The 23,208-nt window shown below is 43.5% G+C and overlaps 2 protein-coding genes across 2 annotated transcripts in view; one reads left to right on the top strand and one right to left on the bottom strand.

The window, feature by feature from the left end:
* The window catches only part of LOC124799057 (facilitated trehalose transporter Tret1-2 homolog), a 136,159-nt gene that overhangs the window by 55,903 nt on the left and 57,048 nt on the right, over positions 1 to 23,208 (top strand). The gene's annotated exons all lie outside the window — the stretch shown is intronic.
* Positions 3,168 to 8,450, bottom strand: LOC124797958. The gene is made up of 2 exons (XM_047261115.1): positions 8,188 to 8,450; positions 3,168 to 4,430 (listed from the first exon to the last, which is right to left on the bottom strand). Exons 1-2 carry the CDS (start codon positions 8,425 to 8,427, stop codon positions 4,119 to 4,121), a joined length of 552 nt encoding a protein of 183 aa, XP_047117071.1. The 5' UTR covers positions 8,428 to 8,450; the 3' UTR covers positions 3,168 to 4,118.

The raw sequence follows: 23,208 nt of genomic DNA, 5'->3' as shown, positions 1-23,208 counted from the left end.
TGAAGAAAAAATATAGGAGGTCCATTTAAAAATACATAAGTTTGTGTTAAAAAACACATATGCTTTCGTTTTAGAATGTTTCCAAATGTGTACATTCATGGGCCCCAGCCCTACTTTGATACCGGTGGAAGTCGTTTTCCAATAGCTGTTATTGTTCCAGAGATATTTTGGGTGGACAAGATAGCTGGGACACCCTGTATAAAAGGGAAAAAGCATCTGTGATATTAAATACCAACATTACAGCAAGGAATTTTTTTTTAATATGCATAGCTCATCACATCGCGATTACGGGCAGCATGGGATTCACGCCTGAGCCTCAGGACGTGCGCTAGCAGTGCATGTCGGGTGTTTCAAGCGTCAACTTCGCGTCTCAATATCTCGGGATGTAATGGGAATATTGCGATGCAATCAACGCCATTGTGTATGTGCTTTGTCATGTTATGGATTACTGAAGAAAAAATATAGGAGGTCCATTTAAAAATACATAAGTTTGTGTTAAAAAACACATATGCTTTCGTTTTAGAATGTTTCCAAATGTGTACATTCATGGGCCCCAGCCCTACTTTGATACCGGTGGAAGTCGTTTTCCAATAGCTGTTATTGTTCCAGAGATATTTTGGGTGGACAAGATAGCTGGGACACCCTGTATAAAAGGGAAAAAGCATCTGTGATATTAAATACCAACATTACAGCAAGGAATTTTTTTTTTTTAATATGCATAGCTCAGATATGGTGCGTAATACCAAAATGGTTGCATCCAGTAGCAACATCAATGAATCATGTAGTTATAGTCGTGTCTTTTACATGCTTCTAGCCCAAAACTCCTCATCAGGCCGTAATAATTATACAGTATCATCCTATATCATCATAACCTCAATACGAACTTTTGACGTCAGTACTGTAGCTAAGTCGGCGTCAGTTGATTCCCGACAGTTGCAGAGGGCTGGGCGCGGCCGTTTCGCGCGCGCCGACCTCAACCAACTTTTTAAATCTCTATGACAACGCGTCAGTGTTGTCATACTTATGTAAACGACTACTGATGTCGCCTGCAGCTGTTAGCGCTTCGCAGCTGAAAGCTGGCAACAGTGCTGCGAGCTGACCGGTAGCTTCTTACGCCCTCTTGGCTATGGGTTTGAAACACTAATTTTTAAACGGCGGCTCCGAGCACAGGCTCGTCATATGTTGTGGAATCTTGGTGTGGTGATGGTTATTACAACAGAAATTTGTTACATTCAGTGTAACGAAAATAAAGCGCTTTAGACTGTTACCTTCTATTTTTACAAGAAGCATTTATGTTGTGGCTGCGTTGCATGAAGGATACAGAGCTTAGTCCCTCAGCATGCTGGTCACTCATTAATCTCTTACTGACAGCATATGAGCCAAACCGGTGAACCGCTGTGTACTATCTGCTTGATTCTTTAGTGAAAAAATATACGTACTGGCTTTTGACGTTACTGGAACTTACTGACAATCAATTTTGAAGAAAACGTTTTATTTTCCAAAATACAAGAAAAAAGTGTTTGGCACATTTCAGACACACCATGTATTTGAGATGCAATATCTAGCAGTTATTTTTTTTCTTTACCGCTACTTTACTTACGCGCGCGCGCGTGTGTGTGTGTGTGTGTGTGTGTGTGTGTGTGTGTGAGAGAGAGAGAGAGAGAGAGAGAGAGAGAGAGAAGGAGTAAGGGCGGAAACTTTCAATAAGTTCCTTACTGCAAGTGTCAACGAGTATTAAAGGGCATTGTGAGCCATTGGGCAGCATGAGCTATTATGTCACATTTATTCACTCGCCGTGTAGTTTTTCCCCCGTGCAGCTCTAGTCCTACTCGGGCCGAGTCGGCACTACTCGTAAGCCTCCAATTCCCTATTCCCAGATACTTTTCGGACACGTAGTACATGGCGTAACTCCAGTGGGAGCTTTGTGTCTCCGTTATAAATTAATTCGACCTACCCACGTTTCTTATAAACTGTACAGGTCGACTGTAACGCTCAATTGCGGTAACGAAATGTTCTATTTCACAGAGACTCGATATACTATCTATATAAGTAAACATTACAGATTATTTAGCACATTTTCTCACAGTGTGCAGAGCAATCATCACATACAGCAAAAACAGCACAGCTTAAAAGTTTTCTATTTTTATTTACCACCTGACAAACCTGGCATTGGCCGGGTACTCATTTTACCAAATTTCAATTAGAAACGAAAATAAAAAAGAACTGTTTTTGAAGTGTAATTTCGAAGAAATTTCATTTCTATGTGTTCGGACGAACACCTTTGAAATTATGAAATAGGTGTGTAAAGAAATACGCATAATGCACAAATGTAATCGAAATTAAGAAACATAGTATGTAAAATAGAAATTCTTTGTAATTTTTATTTAACCCAGAAACTGATTATAAGCAATGTTTCTAGTTACATGTCCAGGAGCTACGACGAATAAATGCTTCGGTGAGCTCAACCTTGAACAAGCGACATAAAGTTGTCCATGATGAAAACATGGTGATGTCAGGTCCATTTCACAATATTTAACATACTGCCCCTGTCAGATGTAACTGTAATGGCAATGTCTCGGGAAACCGCAGTCTCTTGAAGTGGAAGGGGCGCAGCAGCTTCTCGTTTCTACAACGCGGTTTTGTAAACGTCTCTGTGACAACGCCTCTTTAAAGCTCTATAGACGGCTATTTCGCCTAAAGCCATTTGCACTTCGCAGTCGAAAGCTGTCAAAAGCGCTGCCAGTTGTCAGGGATTTCCGTAAGTTGACTCGACCGTAGGAGTGTCTTCGTAGGAAGAAATAGATGTATTAAAATTTCATGCACGATGCGGCGTTTTTTCACGAATCTCAGTGTGTTGACGTCATATCTCTTGAACTATGAGTCGTATAATGATATATTTGTGTAGGTACATTTAGTGGTATATTTGAATACTGTCTATGAAACATGTTGCGAATAAAGTAGCACAGAAGTAAGAAATTAAAATGTCCTGCACAATGCGACAATGTTTCACGCATGCCAGTGTTTATCATGTCCCGTCATGTGGACTATGATAGGTAGGTAGTTTTTATCGCCAAAGCGATTGTTGCCTGACAGTAAGGGATATGTGTACCAAGTTTGGTTGAAATCGGACCAATGGTTTAGAAGAACATGTGGAATATACACACACACACGTTTTTATAATATTTATTGATTTATTTATTTTTGAAAACGAAGCGCCAGTTAAAAAAGCAAAGTATGATTTGCGTCCACAGTCATACATCAGGCAGAGAAGGGTCCACAACACATTTCAAAAAACCATTCATACTTGATGACACTGAGTATCGAGCAATTTCCGCATATCTATCCTTGCTAAATATGAAGAGAGGACCACAGCCGATAGGAATATTACAATTTTCAGCGCTACCGTTAGCTATAATTTCATTATCAATTTACTGACAACTTGTTTCGACGGTCACTTCTTCATCATCAGGCCCTCTAAATACATAGTGGATGAATTTTCCCGAACGCCGCTTATTTTCACGTGGGGTTTCTGATGGATGTCGTTCGGGAAAATTCAGTCATTATGTGTTGTGAGATCTAGATGACGTGTAGCGCCGAACCCGATTGACAATAAATTGATAATGAAATTAGAGATGACGGTAATGCTGAAAATTGTAATACTGAGTAACATGGGTAGAAAATACTTTGACACTGGCATGCCTCGACCACGCCGAATACATACGGTACAAAATTTAGTCATGTTTACAGCCCTGTCAAACAAAAAGATGTTTCTTCTTCAGCAAGTAACATGCCGAGTATATTTACTAATATTCGCCAAACTATATTACTCTCCTTTGGTAAGTGTAAATTTGAAACTGGCAATGAATAATTATAACAAAATATTCTCGAACGCCTACTACTTTCATTATGCTCTTGCTGGACCCGTCCTCGTTAGTGTAACACCAAGTCTGTCTTTTGAAAGACAGCAGGACGAGGTCTCTGAATAAAAATTCCGTAATGTGTAAAATATCAAAGTTCGAGCCACTGCTGTAGTTGGCCAAGGAGTTGAATTGTTACACACGGCGACATTGCCACACGGCGGGGCGAATTTCACTGGGACTAGCTCGGACGGTGAGTGGTCAGTACCAGGAGCCGCCGGCGCAGGGCCAGCAGGAGGGGGCGGACGCCCCCGCACCGGTGACGTCGACGTCGGAGGGCGCCGGCAGGTAGGTCTGCCGCAGCGCGGGCACGACTCCGCCCGTGCAGTTGAGGAAGGCGTCCACGGTGAAGAAGTAGCCGTATCCGACGGGCGCGCGCACCTCCAGCGACACGAACGTGTGCCCGGGCCCGCCGCCTGTCAGCGTCACGTTCAGCTGCGCCGTCTCCGCTAGCTGGTCCAGGGCGCGCACGCAGCTGATCGTGCACGTGGGGGCCTCGCCCGCGTACACCACCTGCGACCGCACACTACAGTCGCACTCATCCCTACACTAAGGCAGGCTGTCTTATTCTATTCGCGCTTATTCCGACTCAGGTCATCAGCTTCACTGCTTTACTCCAGTACTGGCAGTCAAATAATAACACTCATCTAACGATCCTCCGACGACTGTTCCCTCAGTTCCCAAAGACCGCCTCAGCTCGTAAACTATATCTGGATGATTAACAAAGTGAGTGACAGATAGTTCTTTACGGAAAAGTTGCCACAACAACAACTCAAATGGGAATCCCAGGAGGGATGGCGACGTTCTTTTCTTAGAGAATTGGCAATTGGAGATGACTGCAGAACGATCCTACTGCCGCCAACGCATATCTCGCATAAGTACCACGAACAGTGCTATTGTTTGTGTATGTCCATCATTTTAGTGGGATGTCTCTGGGACGACGAGTGTTTACTATCGTGACAAAAAACAAAAACACCTACAGCCGTCCTAATCATTTTAATTTATTTTGTCGCTACCAGTTTCAACGCTTCATTGCGTCATCTTCAGGCCGTCTTTGATGAGGTACAGGTTGATATGATCACCATACATAACCCACCAATTGCAGCATTACTGGATACGCAGATGTGTCAGTACTCCAACCATCAACTGCCAACTGATATGATCACCATGCATAATCCATCAGTTGCCAGCATTACTGGATACACAGATAATGTGTCAGCACTCCAACCATCAACTGCCAACTCAGTTGATGGTTGGACTGACACATTATCTGCGTATCCAGTAATGATGGCAACTGATGGGTTATGTATGGTGTTCATATCAACCTGTACCTCATCAAAGACGGCCTGAAGATGACGCAATGAAGCGTTGAAACTGGTAGCGACAAAATAAATTAAAATCATAAGAACGGCTGTAGGTGTTTTTATTTTTTGTCACGGTTGTTGTTTGTTGTTGTGATCTTCAGTCCAAATACTGGTTTGGTGCGCTCTCCATGCTACTCTAACCAGTGCAAGCCTCTTCATTTCCGAGTAACTACTGCAACCTACATCCCTCTGAATCTGCTTACTGTATTCATCTCTTGGTCTACCGCTATGATTTTTACCCCCCACGATTCCCTCCAGCACTAAATTGGTGATCCCTTGATGCCTCAGAATGTTTCCCACCATTCGATCACTTCTTCTAGTCAGGTTGTACCCAAATTCCTCTTCTCCCCAATTCTATTCAGTACCTTCTCATTAGTTACATAGTCTACCCACCTAATCTTCAGCATTCTTCTAAAGCGCCACATTTCAAAAGCTTCTATTCTCTTCTTGTGTAAATTGTTTAGCGTCCATGTTTCACTTCCATACATGCCTACACACTATACAAATACTTTCAGAAAGGACTTCCTGACACTTAGATATATACTCGATGTTAACAAATTTCTCTTCTTCAGAAATGCTTTTCTTGTCATTGCCAGTCTACATTTTATATGCTATTTCGACCATCATCAGCATCATCAGTTTTTCTGCTTCCCAAATAGCAAAATTGATTTACTACTGTCTCTCATTTCCTAGTGTAATTCTCTCTGCATCACCTGATTTAATTCGACTACATTCCATTATCCTCGTTTTGCTTATGTATGTTTGGGAGCGGTTTCTGCACTTGTATCGGGGTATTTTCTAAGATACGTAAGTAATTTTTCACGTTTATAGCTTCTGAATTACGCCGCCTTAAAGGAACTATCTACTATTTTCTGTCGCACTGGAAACAGATTTTAAAAAGGGACTTCAACGGATTAACATGTAAAAAATTTGGTCAAATACTAACAAGGCAAAAACGCCGAAAACCAGTCAGGAAAAGAGTGCAAGGGCATCCATATCCTGGGGCAAGGGGAAAGGAAAAAATATAGTGCACGCAGGTGCTTTACTTTTAAGAAAATGGTTTATAAGTACCTATTACGCAGGTTTTCGGCGATTTTGTACATCACAACGTGTTCAGTTTTCGCAAATTTGGCATTTCGTTTTAATGCTCACAATCTCACAAAAATTGCTGCCTAGTGACATATTCATCCATATTTACAACAGAATATTTATTGTGTGCACTTTGCTTCTTCTTCTTCTTCTTCTTCTTCTTTGCAATATTTACTTGAATCCCTATTCGCTCAGGACCGTGCCCTTTTCCCCTATCGTAATTTGCTCATCATGTATTTCCTGAAGTTTTAGCATTTTTCACGCACATTCCATCTGGTTTTTCATCAGGACTGTCACTCCTTTCTCCTTCTCATCTTTATTAAATTTACTAGGTTTAACACTCGTAATACTAGGGGGGAGGGACGACGACGATGACTTTGTGCCAACCTTGTGAAAATATCGTAATCTAGTCTGGTACTTTACATTTGAAAATTATGAAAAATATATTTACTGTTTTTAATGATTTTTTTTATATCAGATTCAGTAACTGTTTTAAGTTTTTCAGTAAAACGTAACATAGAAATTTAAGTCTTAGTAGTGAATGTGACTTTTCACAATGTCATATCGGTTATTTTCACGTTCTTAGTAGTGACAGTGACTTTTCGCAACGAATGTCATATTGGTACTTTCACGTTCAGGGCTCTTCTCAGACTTAACTTTAAAAAGTATGATGTGAATGAAAATCAACGACAGTTATCAAAATTTGTATTTTTTAAATTTTTTGCGGTCAAACGTAGCCCTCCTATCAGTGCAAACATTACGGAAAATGCGTTGGTGTTGCTAAGGTTGTGCTAAAAATATTTTCAGGTTCTGTACCCCACTTATACGTCAGAATCTATTTAAAAAGTTTGTCGTTAATAAAAGTTAAATATATATATGTACGGTGCCTGTTCTTTCGGACGTGTACAAAAGAACAGGCAACCACTTTGATCCTCCAGCCACCATGAATCAAGACATAAGGGAATTAAAGATTAAAGACCTTGGCTGCCAGTGGACACTGATTTGTATCAACGGGGGAAGTTTGTGCCGAGAAAAAAAAAAAAACCACCATATATATATGTAAGTATAGCGAGGACGGCCAGTGATCACTTCCTGTGCAGATGCACACTTAGATCGAACCCTTACGAGAATCTAAATGTAATTTGTGCAGTTGCGGTGACCACTCTGTCTGGATGGTGTAATGATCAACGTATCTTCCTAGTAGGCAAGAGATCCGGGTTCGATCCTAGTCCGGCACAAATTTTCTACTTGCCTCATTGATATAAATGAACGCAAACCGGCAGCTAATGCCTTTACTTCCATTGTGTCTTAAAAAGTTTAAAACATTTAACGAATCTTTTTAGGTTTTTTGGTGGTGGGCCCCTCCCTTCTTCTTGGTATTACGTGTTATGGTAAATGCGTCGGTACTGCTAGGGTTAATAGGAAACAGTCATAGCTGCCTGTGATGGCATTTTACGCGACCATTTTCCTTAATTGCACTGCGAGGTAGGAACACGCACTACTTTGAAGCGGAACGTTGCTGTATCTTCTAGTCACGTCATCGTTCTAGTTCCCGCCACAGCCGGGTCTACCCTCGCTTTGTCCAGTGACGGGGTTTGCGTGTTCACTATTCTGAATCACATATCAAGCGCTCAAAATTTTGACCTTGTGCAATGACACACGCTCTGAAGCTATTGCCGACAGACAGTTCTACAGGTTGAATTTTATGGGGACCTATAAGTGTATTCGTTCTGGTTATATCAGGGATGGGCTCCCTCACTGCTTCAGCACCAAGCAAGCACGTGGAAGGCTGTTTATTTGCTAGCCCCGGGGCTCACCTGCGTGGTCCTGAGAGTGACATGCGTGGAGAGGCGCGCGTTCGGCACCGAGCAACGCGACACCACGGTTCCCAGGTGTCCCCGCGAGCCCTCCTCCACCCAGGAGCAATCGCCCAGCTCCAGAGAGCGGTTGGTGGCCGGCAGCTCCACAGGAAAGCCGGCGCCCGGCTGTCCCAACATCGTCGCGGCAACCAAGAGGACGGCGCCGAGCAGAGGCGTAGCGGGTGTTCCGGCGGCCATCGTATCTGGCGGACGACTCTCCGGATGACCACCGGCCGAACAGTGCCTGCGGCTTGCGGTCAGAGGTCAGCCGCTGCCGGCAGCACAGATAAACGTCCCCTGCCGATAGCCACCCAGCTCGGTTAATGCGCTGACCACAACACCACGGATCAACAACTCGTTGCATATGAATCACGTTGTGCGCGCACTGGTACTAGGCACTCTGCATCTATTGCTGCCTCTCTCCGTGGTGCGTGTATGTCAAGACATTAAGTTTGGTACTCGTATTAGGTCTTAACGTGCTGACAACAGCCAGTTGATTAAAAGTAGAACACTAATAAAATTCAACAAGCCTATATTCACACACTGCAAGTGGTACTATAGGCTATAGCATAACGTCATGTTCCGTCAGCGTCGTATCGAGTGGAATTGTCGGGTAGCTGAACATACCTATTGCGGATGCAGTCTTCGTCTCGTGATACAATGCTATGGAGTGTGTCGTCATCTGTGTCCGAACACGAAAAGAACAGAGAATTGACAATATTTTTTCGTGCCTGTATTGCTTTTTTCAATGTAGGTTGTCATGATAGGCTCATCCGTAACGTAGCTGTAGGCTAGAATGAGAGTTGACAATTCACTTGTCAGTGAACGTGAATGTGAATACGCCGGCCTCTGTGGCCGAGCGGTTCTAGGTGCTTCAGTCTCGAACCACGCGGCTGCTACGGTCGCAGGTTCGAATGCTGCCTCGGGCATGTGTGTGTGTGATGTCCTTAGGTTAGTTAGGTTTAAGCAGTTCTAAGTCTAGCGGACTGATGACCTCAGATATTAAGTCCCATAGTGCTTGGAGCCATTTGATTTTTGAATGTGAATACGAAATATTAGTTTTCATATGAACGCGCGGTGTCTGTTTTCACGGACATGTCCGAAAGAACAGACATCACGCATTCATATAATTGATTCGCCTCGACGAACAATGAATCCACCACCTACGGTGTCGATGCACATGTACGTTCGACCTCCTGCGGGATTCTCAGAGCAGAGGGCATGTGGACATGTCCTTTCAAAGCATCTTACCACATTTTGAGCGGGAAAAGTCTCCGTCCCGTCACTAACAGCGTTTCACTAACTGACACATCTGAGTACACTTAACGAAAAAATACAGCGCGTCATTGTCAGTACACCAACACTACGTTTCTACTGATGCAAACTATCCTACTACGACAATAGGATTTGATCCTCTGCATGAAAGATAAATTACGGAAAATCTCCGTCGTACAAAGGCTGCTTTCAAAACAATATTCTGCTCTGTGGCGGGCGAAACAGTGAGCTGTAACAGAAGAGTCAAGTCCTCAAACAGCACAACACTCAACATCTTCAGCCCCTAGTTCTCTAGCAGTGTAATGCATCAGGAGTCACGCTTCTTCCTTTTTTCTTTTCTTTGTTTTATTCTTCTGGCTGGTTTGATGTGCCTCAATATGAATTCCTCTCCCGTTCCAACCTCTCACGGTAGCCCTTACACCAAACGTACTCAGCTTTTTGTTGCGTATATTCCATTCTCTGTCTTCCCTTCAATTTTTACCTTGTGCAGTTCCATCTACCACCACGGAAGTTACTCTTTGACTTCTCAACGCTTGTCCTATCATCCTGTACCTTCTTCTCAATATTTTCCACGTGTTTCTTTACTCGCCGATTGTTCGAAGAAGAATGTCTTTCGACATCCTTCTGTAGCACCACTTCTCAAATTCTCCTAATCTCTTCTTCCCGATTTTCCCGCAGTCCATGTTTCACTTGCATATAATGCTGTGCTCCAAACGTACATTCTTAAAAATCTCTTCCTCAAATTAAACCTGATATTTGATACTAGTAGACTTCTTTTCTCCAGGAATGCTCTCTCTGCCCGTGCTAGTCTACTTTTTATGTCCTCCGTGCTTCGTTCTTGTTGTTTTGTCTTCCGTCCAAGGTACGGCAATTCCTTCATTTCACAAGCATTCTGTTGGTGAATAGCCCCACCCTGTCTCATTAAGATGTCCTGACTATGATCGTCTGCTACCGAGCAAGGTTACATATTGGTTAGGTATCAGGACTGGCTTTCCGGAGGACGACGGTTCGAATCCGCGTCTGGCCAGTCATATTTTGGTTTTCCGTGGTTTCCCTAAATCGTATCCGAAAATGCCGTGGTGGTTCCTTTAGAAATGGGGCAGTCGGTTTCTTCCCCATACTTGAAACATACCGAGCGTACGCACCTCTTCGGATGACCTCGATGTCGAAGGGACGTTCAACCGTAATCTTCCATCTTTCCTTAAGATCGCTTCCAAGCTAAAGCGTTGTGCAACACAGTCATTCGACAGCAAGTCACATTCTAACCCATTCGATCCATCCTGTGGACCCGTAAGCTGCTTCTCTCTGTGAATGAACTTGCTGACTGTAATAAACACGGAGGGCTACTTACAGCTCACCGCCCAGCGAGATAGCGACCAAAATTGGGCCATGAGAGCAGGAAAAGGAGCGAGTACAGCGGTATCGCGTGCACACGCCGCGGGCCGGTGGCTTCGGCCTCGACCCTGACCCCTGCGCGCAGTAAACAAACAGCTACAGATGAGATCGCGCACTCTCGGCAGTCGGTGGGCAGCCGAAGTTGTGAAGACGCTAGACCAAGTTCTAAACAGATATGCTCCTCGTCGCCTGTTCAGATTACAATAATTTAATTTTGCACAAACAAGCTAAGATTTCTGGTCGCAGGATATTCTGCACGTGCGACGCAATTCCCTCCAGGTACAGGCAGCGCGCAAGAGCTGCGGACGTGACGCTGCATACTCGTAGCGCCTCATTTCCTCCGGCGACGGCGACACCTGCGGAAGCTGGGGGCGCCCGGCACGTAGCCGCAATCGATAGGCCGCACTCCGCACCGCTGCGGCGACGGCGGCAGTGGTCTCTGGCCCGCTGGCCCTCTTTGGTGGGTGCTGGCGCCTCGGGCACCTGTCGCGAGCCACAGTCACCACCGCCGGCCTGCGACAATACGGGTTTTCAAATTCGTGCTGGCATCCTGAGCGTCAAGAGGAATCGTGCCAGTTTCCTAAAAAGGGAAATGTGTGAGCTCTAACGCTCAGAATTGCACGAAAATGCGCTTAGATTATATACCGCCCATCCCGAAATAATGGTATGAACCATTTGCTTGCAAACCTGAGCATCTTACCACGACGGACATTTCAAAAACCGTCTATGCATGGTCTAAAAGATGTAATTTGGTGACACGAAGAAATGAAATTTCGCTGGAATGAATGTCCAGCGTCGCCAGAAGAGAGTGGAAGTAGAGATGGCAAAGTAGCCCCGAAGAAAGGCGAGAAATAAACGGAGAATGACGGGGGGGGGGGGGGGGGCACGCAACCACCTTCTCAGACGCTCTTGATATGATGATGTGGGAGTATCTGCTCGGAGACAGTCTTTTGACTGTATACAAATTGCTCCACTACTAACAGCCCTAACTCTTGACCTACTACAGGCTTGATTTTCTGTAGGTTCATTTCCCACAAAATTCCTGATATTTGTACATGATATTATCCCAATGTATTTGTGCAAGACCTAGGTCGTTTGTTAGTAGATCTTGAAGGTTTCACAATAATCCAAATTTCCTGCAGCAAAACAACATTCCTGAAGGAGAAGTGTCTTCAATAGGCACTGGAATTCTAGAGAACGTGTACGTTTATAGTGGACATGGTATCCTTTATAAAAAGAATGGAATGTCCGCTACCTCCACGTGTATTCCCGGGAAGATTTTAATAGGTTAACACTCATATTTGTGCCGGAAGCAATTAACCTTTTGCAGACAATGTATGTAGCTTATGTGATTTATCACCTAAAAACCAGAATCAGAGCTACCGGCACAAGGAGGTGTTACAAATCGTAGTGCTTTCACTGGCATGCCAATCATGAGCAGCTCTACAAAATACTACCGTTAACTACTGCTTTCAGGCGCCAGTGGCAGATATCCAGATGTCAACTTGCAAAGCTCCGGCTATTCGCACGAGCGACCGTTATCATAGCAGCTGACTATTAGCTTTTTTATTATTATAACTATTTTTTCTTGGTGAATTTTGCAGCGCGTGGCTATCAGCATGACCGCTGGGGCACTCCGTATTCCGTCTCCGTATATGTGGAGGACCCGTGCTGCATTGACAAGTTTGCGTCGACCGTGCGACCACGTTCCCATACATCTGCGTACGTACTACGTAAGCCACCACAGGATGCACGGTGGAGGGTCACTTGTACCATTGATTCAATCCCTTTCTTTTTTCGCCCGCAAGCGTAGCGAGGAAAAAACGACTCTCTGACCCCTGATTCCTTCTATGTTGCCTTTGCGTTTCTTACGCTAGATGTACGTTGAGGGGATAGGATCGTTCTGCATTGTGTCGCAGATTCCTATTTCTTAAACTGTCTCAACTACATGTATATGCGAGGACGGCCAATGATCTCTTTAGTGCAGATGCTCGGACTCGTACGGGAATCGGAGAAATGCCGCGAGTAATGAGGATAGCGGAAAAGGGACACTACAATAGTAATGTATGGGTAAGTTGAGAATATGGGTCTTACGGGAGGAGTGCTGTGATAGTCCGCGTAGTTGCGATGAACGCGGTTAGCGAAGTGATCAGCGCATCTGCGAGAGACCTGTGTTCGAAACCCGGTTCAGCACAAATTTTCGACTTTTCCCATTGATTTAAATCAATGCCCACTCGCTGTCAATGTATGTAAATCCTTTGTGTCTTTCTCCAGCAATCCTCATTTGAATTCGCGAAGCATCTTCTTAATGTTTCCGTCCTGATCGAAGTTAGTGGTAACAAAGCCAGCTGCACGCCTCAACAGCTTCGATGTCTTCCTTTAATGCGACGTGGTGTGAATCCCAAACACTGGAGCTGAACTGAAGATGAGTTTTGAAATTTTTGAGAACATATTCAGCTATCTTAAAAGTAGTTAAAATTAAAATTTAAAACAGTCTTGATCGCAATCTTGTTAAAATATTTTTCTTTATTGGAGTGAGTGACCGGTTTCGACTCTATGAAAGAGTCATCTTCAGACTCCGGAGCGGCGGATGGACACTGCTAGATGACCCATCGACCCTCGACGCTCGTATAACTGCTGAGACCTGTCACCGATCACTCACTAAAAAAAATTAACAAGATTGCGATCAAGACTGTTTTAAATTTTAATTTGAACTGAAGAAGGGTTCCATATGCGGTGTTATTTACGGACGAGCTACACTTTCGTTCAAATGCTTCAAATGGCTCTGAGCACTATGGGACTTAACATCTGTCATCAGTCCCCTAGAACTTAGAACTACTTAAACCTAACTAACCTAAGGACATCACACACATCCACGCCCGAGGCAGGATTCGAACCTGCGACCGTAGTGGTCGCGCGGTTCCAGACTGAAGCGCCTAGAACCGCTCGGCCACACTGGCCGGCTACACTTTAGTAGAGCCGGCCGTCCTTAGGTTAGTCAGGTTTAAGTAGTTCTAAGTTCTAGGGGACTGATGACCTCAGAAGTTAATTCCTACAGTGCTCAGAGCTTTTTTTTCCCGACATATCGAAGACGATCATTCGCCTTCCCTACTAACTTCCTTACGAGCTCGTTCCAATTCACATCGCTCTGCAACATTACGCCTAGACATTTATCAGACATGACTGTGTCGAGCAGCACACCAGTAATATTCAATTCTAACATTACTCATCTGGATTAACTTGCATTTTGCTAAATTCAGTGCAAGCTGCCATTCAAAACACAAAATAGAAATTCGCAGTCATCATCGGCACTCGACGACACTTTCCCTTACTTCTTCCCCTATGCCTAAGGTCGTTTACGTTTACAGTAAAAAAGAGCAATCATATCACACTTCCATGGGGGCATTCCTAACAATACACTTGTCTCTTATGAACACTCGCCGTCCAGGACAACGTACTTGGTTCTACTGTTTGAAAAATCTACGAGCCACTCACATATCTGAGAATAATTATTCTGTACGAACGGACCTTCGTTGAGTCTCCGGCGTGGATTAGTGTAAAACGCTTTCCGAATTGTTGGGACATGAAATACGCCTGTTGCTCTTCATCCATGGTTCACAGGTTATCGCGCAAGAAAAGGGGAAGCTGATCTTCGTAAGAGCGATGTTTCCTAAATTCGTCCTGTAAGTTTTAGTTGTGATAGACAAGAAAAGGGAGTCGATATCTGGGATAAGCGAATTTTTTGTGAATTGCCATTTTTTTAAATTCACCGTTCAGCTTTACAAAAATATATTCGAGGCAAATATATTTACGAGAAGTTTAAAAGGGGATTAAAACTACAGCCATGAGCGCACAACCGAGCTTACGTGTAGTGGCAAGTTCAAATTAATGTATTGCTAGTGAGGATGGGCAAATAAAGAGATTGAAACCGTTGTGGCATCAATGAGCACCTTATCTAAAGATATAAAAAAGGAAAGTTAAGGTTTGGTTCGTCTCATTGTAGATGATCAGTCAGTGTGCTTCATATATACATTATCGATCGAATATTAACCCAGTTGTGCACCATTTTCAATGCAGTGGACAAATGTTAATGATCGCTTCTTTGGCGTTTTCAATCAGTGCTAAGGCTGCAAATGCACGCAGGCCACAGCGTCAGTAAAGAGAGTGCCCACTGCAGTGTATTTGCAGCCTTAGCACTGATTGAAAACGCCAAAGAAACGATCATTCACATCTGGCCACTCCATAGAAAGAAAAGTCTTTTGCGTTACTTTTTGTAAATTTATTTCTATACTTTGTCTTGGATGGCTGGAACGAAATTGGAATGATTGCGGAAAATATGTACCACGTCATCCAGTTACTTTAACATCAGCTCTGGAACAAAACTCGAATGGTTGTTTAAATATGAAATACATCATCCACTTAAGATTAACAAAATAGCTGGACACAGCTCTTTGAACAAGGCTGAATGAAGAGAGTTGGGATTGAAAGGCCATTTAGGTAATGGCACTTAATGAAATCATCACAAATACTGCATGCTGTACTGAAGGTGAGCGGAAAAAAAATGACAACACATGAGCTGGGAAATTGTAGATGAACAACGTGCTAAGAAACTGCCGAACACATGACTGTGTAGTTCCGTATTTGTGTTCTTTCACGGTGTGGTTGTCTTGTGTCCGACTAGTGACTGCGAAATGAGCTAGACGGTACACGTAACGAAGTGCCGTAAGTAAGTAAAGACATGGCAGGTCCAAAAGAAGCAGTTTGCGAAGCTAGGACAGGGCCAAGAATGCGAAGAGCGGAGGCGAAGCGGGGAAAATTGGCTGCCCCCACTTTTTGCGCGCCGCTCCCTGGAGACGATCAGGCCACACACTCTCCCCCTCCCTACAGAATCTCTCCACACGGTCGCCCGCGGTCTGTGGCCTGCGGAGACAAGATAACGTGCTCCGCGCTTCTCCACTGCCGCGGGAAGCGAGAGTGCTGGCAACTGGCGCTTTTCCCCTTTTTTTTCCTTCTTGGTAGTAAGGCGCACTTTTTATACGAGTATGGAAGATAACGTTTTGCTGCCGATGCGGTTTTGGAAATGAGAGGAATAGTCAGATTACTGCGCGGCGCTTCGGCGACGGAACAGTAGCAGCATTTAATTTCTTCAGTTCAAAACATTCCAGGATAGTCACGGCTCCTACATTGAGGAGGAGAGCTATGCCCACATATCTCCTATTACGATAACCACGCGGGGACACTCCATCTTGACAGGACATGTCTTGGCTGTTGTATTCATCTCATTTCAGTTGGAGTATGATTTATGATTCCTGTGTATTACGACTGATGGAATGGTACCGGATTTACGACCGAGTTGATCATTCCATTTTTAAAGACAATATTTTCGCGGCTAGACAAGTTCTCTACTTTACGTGCCGCAAACTGCTTAAACCTCAACACGACTGTTGGCTTATTATTGGAGCGGTTATACTTCAGGCATCTATTTTGCTTTACTGTTGAAGACAGGTGTGCCGCTAATGTACATTGCAACTCTCCTCGTGTTTCCCAATAATAATCAGTCTGTTACAAATACTATATAACTATGTTAGCACCAAGTGCGGTCTACATCTGTCTAGATCAGTGATTCTCAACCTTTCTGAGGCCACTACCCCTGAGTGCAATCAGACGTTAGCTAGTACCCCCGCCCTCTCCCCCCACCCCTCTGCCGTCTGTTGCTCCTCCCTCCCCCATATTATCACCAACTTTAGCACCTAACTAAACTATAGAATGAAAGACTTTTCTAGGAACACTTCTATTTTTAAAATGAAGACAGATGAGTGATATTTAGTTTGTGTTTGTGTGTGAATGAATGACGAAGGAATTCATGGTGCATCGTAAGCGCTACTCACCTGTTCTTCTCAGATAAGAAAGCTAACTTTCCACAGTGTTGGGCAGCCACTTAATACAAAACATACTAGCTGTGTATTCGTAAACCACTTGACTGCTGCATTCCTTACTTCTGAATTGGCAGAAATTGGAATACTACAGGGTGTTAATACTTTGTGTCTGACCACAACTACTAATAGTAATAATAGTAAGAATAATAATACTGTGTACAGCACCATATAGCCCTTATGTAGTTAACTGCCGTGTCGTGCTGTCAATTAACTCACTTATCTGACTCGAAGCGAGTAATGACGCAGTTTCTGGACTAATGCAGTTATTACCTACAATTTGGAGAAGATATTTTCTTGAGATATTTAGCATTCGTTACGTATATGTCTCACTTGTATCATCAGCGCAACATGTGTGTGTATTGTATGGACTATCTGAGGAACCTGTAACCTCCACTGCACTAACGCAACTAACTGAGAAAAAGTAAATATCGATAACTTATATAATAAATGGAGTCTTAGAAAATTGTCATAATAGCAATTATCTTTTGAAAATAATTAATTTTCGTGACTGAAACGGAATCTTTTTGCTTCCTTGGGGATCTACAGCCTGTAAGTGTTTAATAAAAGACTACATTGTCCGTTGTAGGCCGTATTGTGCTATATTAAAATCCTGCTATTAGCTAATTGCGGCCGTGAGTCATGATCAAACACATTTGTTATGTCATGTATTACGTATCATGCTCACTGTGAAGAGTACTGTGGTAGAGGTTTCTGGCGCAAATCGAACACTGCAGTATGTATGCGCGAGACAACGAGTGTTCACATTGTGACCGGTGACCAACAAACGCGCGCGCGCTCCTAGTTCCGGGACGGTCGAAATATCGTGCGGAAAAAAAAAGGTCGTCAGTCTGTTGGGAATACGTAAATAAGTTACGCACCCAGTAATTTGTCATACTGTATGTAATTCTTCGACGGCTTTTTGTGGACTAAAGTGTCTGTGTTGATCTGATGTCCTAAAGTACTGCCCACTCTACTCACGACAGCTAGAAATAGACACAAACTTAATTTCTGTAACTGCTGTAATTGTCAGTTGTTTTATTTTTACTTTGTATGCTGATGTCACTTTATGACTATTCTTGTACTATCGAAACAGATAAAGTGAAAAATCAGTTATTCGAACATTTCTGCCGTTAAAACGATGAACGTTAATGACATGTTTTAATAACGGAAGCATTTAATTTCGACGCCACACCTCCTACTCAGCTTCAGAGAATATTGTCGACTCTTAGTGGGAGACATTTATTGCCAGAACAGTTTCATGTTTCAGCACAGGTGGCGCTGTAGCAGTGCAGCAGCTACTGTCTGCCGTGCTTTAAACGACTGTCATGTATGCGACAAATAAAAAGTGATGGGACTGATTAATAAACATTCTGTGGACAGACAACACATGCTTTAGAAATTATGTGATCATACGCAGTTGTCTACTATACGACGACATCATGCGTTGTACTCCCCTTCAAAAGATGAGCCACTTATTGGTGAAACGTAACTTCACTGGAAATAAATATTTCCATTACTTACAGGTCTAACTGCATTTTTATGGAATTCTTACCGCATTTTTATGGAATTCTTAACGCACTGTAGGCAATGCTTCTTAAGAATTTTTTTCCTTTTTGTGTCAGCAGGCTAAACTGAGCTAGTCAACACTGGTGACTGATTATCTCGATGTAAAAAAAGTAGTCATGTCCCAAGGAAAGGAAGAGAAGAAACAGAATACAGACAGTAACGAAAGTTCATTTATTCCTCTGTTTATGCCGATTTAAGGCTAGCTGCCATTCATTTAATCAAATGGGCTTTTTGTGATTGTCGTTCTGAATTTAGTTACAGTTATTTGTGAGTGTCCGAATTGAGAACAATAAAACTCGTACGGCCGTTTCTGGGGGCTTCCTATCCCTTTTTTAATATTAAATAGTAATAAAAATAATATTCGCTGTCCTGGATAAGTATTAGTTTCGGTCTGTCCGATATTCTTAGAGCCAGTTACATTTGCGAATGTTCTTCATATGATGGTATGTTGTTCAGAGTCCCGGGCGGCCATCCACCACCCAAATTCAGGTTTTCCGTGATTTCCCCAAATAGCTTAAGGCTGGAGTTGTAAAACTACCCTAGACCATCGTAAGCAAGAGTAGACTGCGGTAGTTTTTCTAGTGCCTCATAACGATCGCTTTCTTTACGTATGCGAAGAAAACTATATAAATTTATCGTACAGCGCCAGAAAAAGCAATTTCCTCAACAAAAGGGTAAATTTAAAAAAAACGCAAAACAAAAATACGTGAAACATAGCTTCAATTCTTCGCTGAACTTATATAAAACATGTTTCTTTATTCTGAAGCAACCTTTGCATTTATCAATAATAACAGGAAACTCTTGAATTTGAGAGCGGTGAAGAACGTTCTATTGAATACAACGACACAGTATATATTTTAAACTGTACTTGCATCAAAAGTTATTGCTTAGGTTGCATAAAAGAAGAAGTTCCTCGATCAACAAATTTTTATTACTTACAAAATGTAATTTATTTACTGTAAGGATACAAAATACACAATGGACTAATAATGAGTGATGTGGAAAAAAAATGATAAGTCGTCAGCTCTCTGTTTCTCTCTTATACATTCATTTATCTTTCTTTCCCTACTAATATTACCTGTAATCCTACCATTTACTCCGTCATTTATATAGTGCACCAAAACTACCGAACCGTAGTTTTGGTACAGCGTAGCCTTACTTAAAGCAAATGCCGGGATGGTTCCTTTGAAAGTGCACGCCCGATTTCGTTCCAAACTTCCCTGATCCGAACTTGTCTTTCGTCTCTAAAGATTTTGTTATCGATTGGATGCTAAACTCTAACCTTCCATCTTCCTTCTTTTGCCATCAGTAGGCAGAGTTGTACAGTATCGAATGCGTTTCAGAGATTGCTTTTGTCGATTTTCCGCTAGGAGAATTTCTTAAATTAAAAGCAAGGTTTGGATTTAACATCCCTTTGATGTCGAGGTCGTTGGAGACGGAGCACAAGTTCTGACCAGGGTTGGGGCAGAAATTCGTCCGTGTCCTTTTCAAAGGGACCAGCCTTGCGTTCACTTCGAGCGATTAGCGAAAATACGGGTATCAACCGCCCTCTTTCCGAACAGGAGTGTTTTAACTTATTTGTGAAGTGTCTTGCGTACAAACATCGCTTCACATTTACATAAATGATGCTTCCCAAATTCGTATTGAACAAACTCACGAAAGGAAAAATAAAAGGTCCAAAATATTGAAATCTACAAGCGCCTACTTTTTCCCGTTGTGGTAAGTGAAATGTTAACAACACATTCCTACGGAAACAAATAACACGGTCGCCTTGGCTCGCCGCCGCTCCTCAGTCCCGTCTCGCAAGGTGGCGGAGCGGGCCAGAAGTAGTGTAGCCCGCAAGGCTGACGCTCGTGTTATTGGACGTCCGCACGGTGCGGAAGCGCTGGGAGCCGGCCATACATCTCGGCGTCCGGCGAGGGGTCGGGCCGAGGAATGCGCGCGGTGCAGAGCAGAGCAGGCGCCCGCCACGTGTTCATAGTTTAAAGTAATGGATGAGTTGCCAGCGCGGTATTCAATTAGAACTACGCCACTGTTAATCACGGGCGCGCAGCTCGCCGCTATCTGATGCTACCGCCGCCCGGCGCGGCGGTCTAATAACGGAACCTCCGCCGCACTGCCGTTGCTATTACTTCTGCGGCGATCGACCGTCTCCTACACACCACCGCGCACTCGGAGGAGAAGGAGAATGCTGAGTATCCCGCAGGTCGCCAGTTGTGCCCTCTACATACTGCATGGTCCCGAATGCCGTAACATTTCAAATGATTCAATTGAAACAATCTTCCATAAGTGACACTGAGAAAAGGAAGAATACTATGGAAAACAATTAGGAACAGGGGAGAGGGGTGCTTTTCACACAACTTCTTTTTCGGATAAAAGATCAGTTACGAAAACGTACTGTACAACTGAAAGTTTCTGGCAGGAGCGTCTACTTTTTTTTTCTTTTTTTTTTTTTACCGGATTAGAGTTTTCAGTCAGTGGTCATCAAACTGCAAGCTGCGTGCGTCCGAATCAAGTGTGCACGCAGTGTTTTTTATTAACATGCGAGTAGCAACTAACAGCAGAATCCAAAAACGACAAGTAACGTTAAGAGCTTCTTAAGAGCGTATTTCTCTTGCTCAGCAACAAAAAATATACTTACAGAAACAGTAATATTTTAAGATGTGCTTAATTTTAATTGAGATTGATGATTTCGGGCCGCGCGGGATTAGCCGAGCGGTTTAAGGGCTGCAGTCATGGACTGTGCGGCTGGCCCCGGCGGAGGTTCGAGTCCCCCTCGAGCATGGGTGTGTGTGTGTTTGTCCTTAGGATAATTTAGGTTAAGTAGTGTGTAAGCTTAGGGACTGCTGACCTTAGCAGTTAAGTCCCGTAAGATTTCATACACATTTGAACCTCTTTTTTATGATTTCGGCCGTGAGCTAAGTAACGTTTCCCGCTTACGTCACGGGCAGAGTAGCACGTACAACGACCACTGCAAGATTAACAGAAGTGAGACGGGGAATATTTTACAATGTGTCTTCCAATGCTGACAACTCGAAAGTGTGCGCAACTAGCACCGATGCGCTGGTACGGTATAAATGTCGGGCGGAAGTAACATGGATTCGTGAATGTGTATTATAGAGACAGTCATCTTCAAATGTACATTTTGGTAGCAAGAAATATGAAATCAAATTAAACCTGTTGTAATACAACGCGATCAGTAAAAGGAACGAGACATTCAAAACAGTAAATATTTTTGATCGTGTCTCAAATTGCCACTACTGTTATAAATTAAAAATACCATAATAATTTATGTAGGTTACCAATTAATAGCAAGATTGGTAGACGAATTGCAGTAATGTGGCCACGACGGAGAAAATGGAAATCGCGTATTTTTTGCTCTGCCCATAATTAGAAGTCTCACTATTTCCAATATACATCGCCGTTGTTGTCAGTGAGATTGACATGGAGGTTATTCGTTATTTTATGAATCGTCTAATGTAAGTCATTTATAGTATTCTTGTTACTTCACCTACATGGAGAGTAACAATTTTTTGCAATACCAATTTTTAAACAACGTATTTTGGTGTACAAATGTAGTTCCTTGTTATTTATTTCAGTTTGATAGTTTCTTCTGTGGATCACTAATGCCATCACAGCCTCCGACTGCGATAAGCCGCAACACTAATCGTCGGCAAAAGTGACCAAAGTCTTCACTATAACCTCTGGCCTATTATATTTCTGACAAACGTCTGACTGAAAACGGGCTGTTGCAGCCGCTTGGTATTGTTCCGGATACTAGGGTGTGAAGACGCCTAGAAAATGTGTTTGGAAATCAGAAAAACGAACTTGGGATCCTGTCGCGATGACAATGGCCACAGTACCCGCTTAGGTTCGGAAAAGTGATCAATACGTAAGTCTTCAGAAAAATATACTAGTTCCAATGTACAGGATGCATCAAAAAGAAACATCCGATTTGGCACGTCTATATTTCTGAGCCGGCCGGTGTGGCCGAACGGTTCTAGGCGCTTCAGTCTGGACCTGTTTTCTGTTCCTGAATTATCGCTGCTTTCACTTACACAATCTTTGTTCAGCAATATCGCTTTAAGGAACTTAGTCACTCAGCTCTTGCAACCATTCCACCCATACATCACTATGTCTGCTAAACTCTGCCCTAGGTGTTTTTTTTTTACCTTTCGTAGGTAAGTATTCTAGGTAAAAAGCAAATTAACTGTAGTTTAGATCCGACTAATATTACGCACATGAAAGTTGTATTGAATCTATGAGAGCAGTACAGTAACAAGTGTTACTTTGTTTCAAATTGTACCAGTAGTCCTCGCGCGGATGACTGGTGTCGTCTAGGCTACAGTAACGTTTCATGAACAATGCAAGTTGCGCAACTGAAAGTCGATGATGACTAAAACTAATGGAGGGAGAGTTAACGAAAAGGTACTGAAAATGGTGCGAACTCAGTCGAGCCCCCTCAGACAAAATAGAACGGGAAACTCTTGTGGACGACGAGTGTCATCCGCACGAGCAACGGAGGTTTAGAGGAAGTTTCTCATTTGTCCGTGAGTCGCTGCTTTCGTACTTTCCATCCGACACCTATTGCTACGAGAAGCTCGAGAGCCGGGGAAACGCGCGGGCCGTGTAATTGAAACGGAGGAGGCCGTTGCGCGGCGCCTGCAGCGCCAGGCTAATCCTGAGGCGAGAGCCCGGCCGCGTCTAATTAAATGCGCCCGTCACTCAGCGCCAGCAATGTTCACCAGAGAGCCACACCGCCCGCGCGGCGCAAGGCACGGGCCGGCCGGCTGGGGCTGGAGTCGGG

The sequence above is a fragment of the Schistocerca piceifrons genome, chromosome 5 (assembly GCF_021461385.2).
Source record: "Schistocerca piceifrons isolate TAMUIC-IGC-003096 chromosome 5, iqSchPice1.1, whole genome shotgun sequence".
Taxonomy (NCBI): domain Eukaryota; kingdom Metazoa; phylum Arthropoda; class Insecta; order Orthoptera; family Acrididae; genus Schistocerca; species Schistocerca piceifrons.
This window is presented reverse-complemented; position numbering and strand designations above follow the sequence as displayed.

Bases quoted from the DNA above. Each gene is read 5' to 3' on its own strand.
- LOC124797958 (XM_047261115.1), bottom strand. From the start codon at position 8,427: ATGGCCGCCGGAACACCCGCTACGCCTCTGCTCGGCGCCGTCCTCTTG. The intron at 4,431-8,187 runs GTGAGCCCCGGG...GTGCGGTCGCAG, and splicing joins TCACTCTCAGGACCACGCAG to GTGGTGTACGCGGGCGAGGC.